This window comes from Urocitellus parryii, chromosome 6 (genome assembly GCF_045843805.1).
Source record: "Urocitellus parryii isolate mUroPar1 chromosome 6, mUroPar1.hap1, whole genome shotgun sequence".
Taxonomy (NCBI): Eukaryota; Metazoa; Chordata; class Mammalia; order Rodentia; family Sciuridae; genus Urocitellus; species Urocitellus parryii.
This window is the reverse complement of record NC_135536.1, coordinates 49,903,442-49,905,228: the sequence shown is the minus strand read 5'-3', so window position 1 is coordinate 49,905,228 and position 1,787 is coordinate 49,903,442. Positions and strand designations below refer to the sequence as shown.

The 1,787-nt window shown below is 58.9% G+C and overlaps 1 protein-coding gene across 1 annotated transcript; it reads right to left on the bottom strand.

The window, feature by feature from the left end:
• Positions 1-371: 371 nt before the first annotated feature.
• Sstr1 (somatostatin receptor 1) lies at positions 372-1,547 on the bottom strand. The gene has a single exon (XM_026408988.2). The coding sequence runs from the start codon at positions 1,545-1,547 to the stop codon at positions 372-374; it is 1,176 nt and encodes a 391-aa protein (XP_026264773.1).
• Positions 1,548-1,787: the final 240 nt, after the last annotated feature.

Below are 1,787 nucleotides of genomic sequence, written 5' to 3'. Positions count from 1 at the left end.
AACCAAATAATGGCTAGAGGGGCTGAGGAATAGACTGAATTGGCGACATTAATGAGTTCGTGATCTGCGCGAGCCAGACGGAGAGGAAGGATTTAAGTTATAGGGTGTGGAGAACAGAAGGACACGGAGCAGCAAATATAGTGGAGCAAAGGGCCAAAAGTGGGAGACGGAGAAGAGCATCTGAAAGCTTTCTCAGTTTCTAAGCTAAACTCTGAATGCAACCTTATTTGCACAGCTTTCCTGGTTCCTTCCACTACCCCCAAGTTACTCCCAGTGCACCTTGGCGCCCTACATGACATCCCCTCATACCCAGTCTCCCCTACTGGTCCTTCCCCACCCCCCTTTGGCGAGGGCCCCTGAGTGGCCCCAGCTCAAAGAGTCGTGATCCGGGAAGTGCAGGTGCCATTACGAAAGACACCACCGGACTCCAGGTTCTCAGGCTGAAAGTCCTCGACGCTGTAGGCTCTGCTTTTGAGGGCAGTGGCATAGTAGTCGACTGGCTCCTCGGCTGCGTTGTCCATCCAGCTGAGGCACAAGATGCGCTGGAAAGAGCGCTTGAAGTTGTCCGAGAGGAAACCATAAAGTATGGGATTGGCGCAGCTGTTGGCGTAGCCAAGGATGACCGACAACTGGCTCACCGTGGCGTCGTCCTGCTCAGCGAACACGTTGACCAGCTGCACCACGTAGAAAGGCATCCAGCATATGACAAACACCATCACGACCATCATCACCATTAAAGTGATCTTGCGCTCAGAGCGTTTGCGCTGCTGCCAGCCGGCCTTGAGGGCCACCATGCGCATCTTGGCGATAATGAGCACATAGCACAGGCAGATAGCCCCGACGGGCAGCAGGAAGCCCATAAGAAATGTATACAACACGAAGCCCACCAACCAGCGCTGGGCAGGCTCAGGCATGAGCATGTTGCAGGCCACCGTACCATCGCTGTTGGCCGCGGTGCGTGAGAAGACCACAATGGGCAAGATGACAAGCAGAGATAGTACCCACACGCCCAGGTTCACCACTTTGGCCACTGTGGGGCGGCGATAGCGGGCTGCTTTGATGGGGTGCACCACGGCTACATAGCGGTCCACACTGAGTACAGTCAGACAGTAGATGCTGGTGAACATGTTGACCGCATCCACGCTGAGCACGAGGCGGCAGAGCAGCGCGCCGAAAGGCCAGTGGCGCAACAACGTGGAGGTGACCAAAAAGGGCACGCTGAGCATGAGCAGCTCATCAGCAATGGCCAGGTTTAGGATGTAGATGTTGGTGGCCGTCTTCATTTTGGCGTAGCGCAGGATCACGTAGATGACCATGGAGTTCCCACACAGCCCCACCAGGCACACCACGGAGTAGATGAAAGAGATGAGAATTGCGCTCCCCTGGCCCTCGCTTAAGGTCCCATTCTGGGACGCGTTTCGCCCTGGCTCCTCCATGCCGTCCGCAGAGCCAGCCCCGGGGCCCCTGCCGCAGCCGCCTGCGCTGCAGCTGCCCGGGCTGGGGCTAGGAGAAGAGGAAGAAGAGGAGGCGGTGCCATTGGGGAACATGCCAGCTGAGGGGGGCCGCTGGGGCTGCCGGCGCTGGGGCGCTCTGCTGGAGTCCCCGCCGCCTGCGCCCTCCCTCGGTACCCGATAGCTTTCCAGCAGCCTACTGTCACCGGGAACCTCAGGGTAGAGCGCAGCAGCTGCGGGGAGCGCGGCTCCTACCAGCGCCTGCTCGGCGCATCGCCTAGCGGTTGCCTGCCTGAGCGCTGCCTCTTGCTGCTTCTGGGCGCCTGAGCACACCAG

Bases quoted from the DNA above. Each gene is read 5' to 3' on its own strand.
- Sstr1 (XM_026408988.2), bottom strand. From the start codon at position 1,547: ATGTTCCCCAATGGCACCGCCTCCTCTTCTTCCTCTTCTCCTAGCCCC.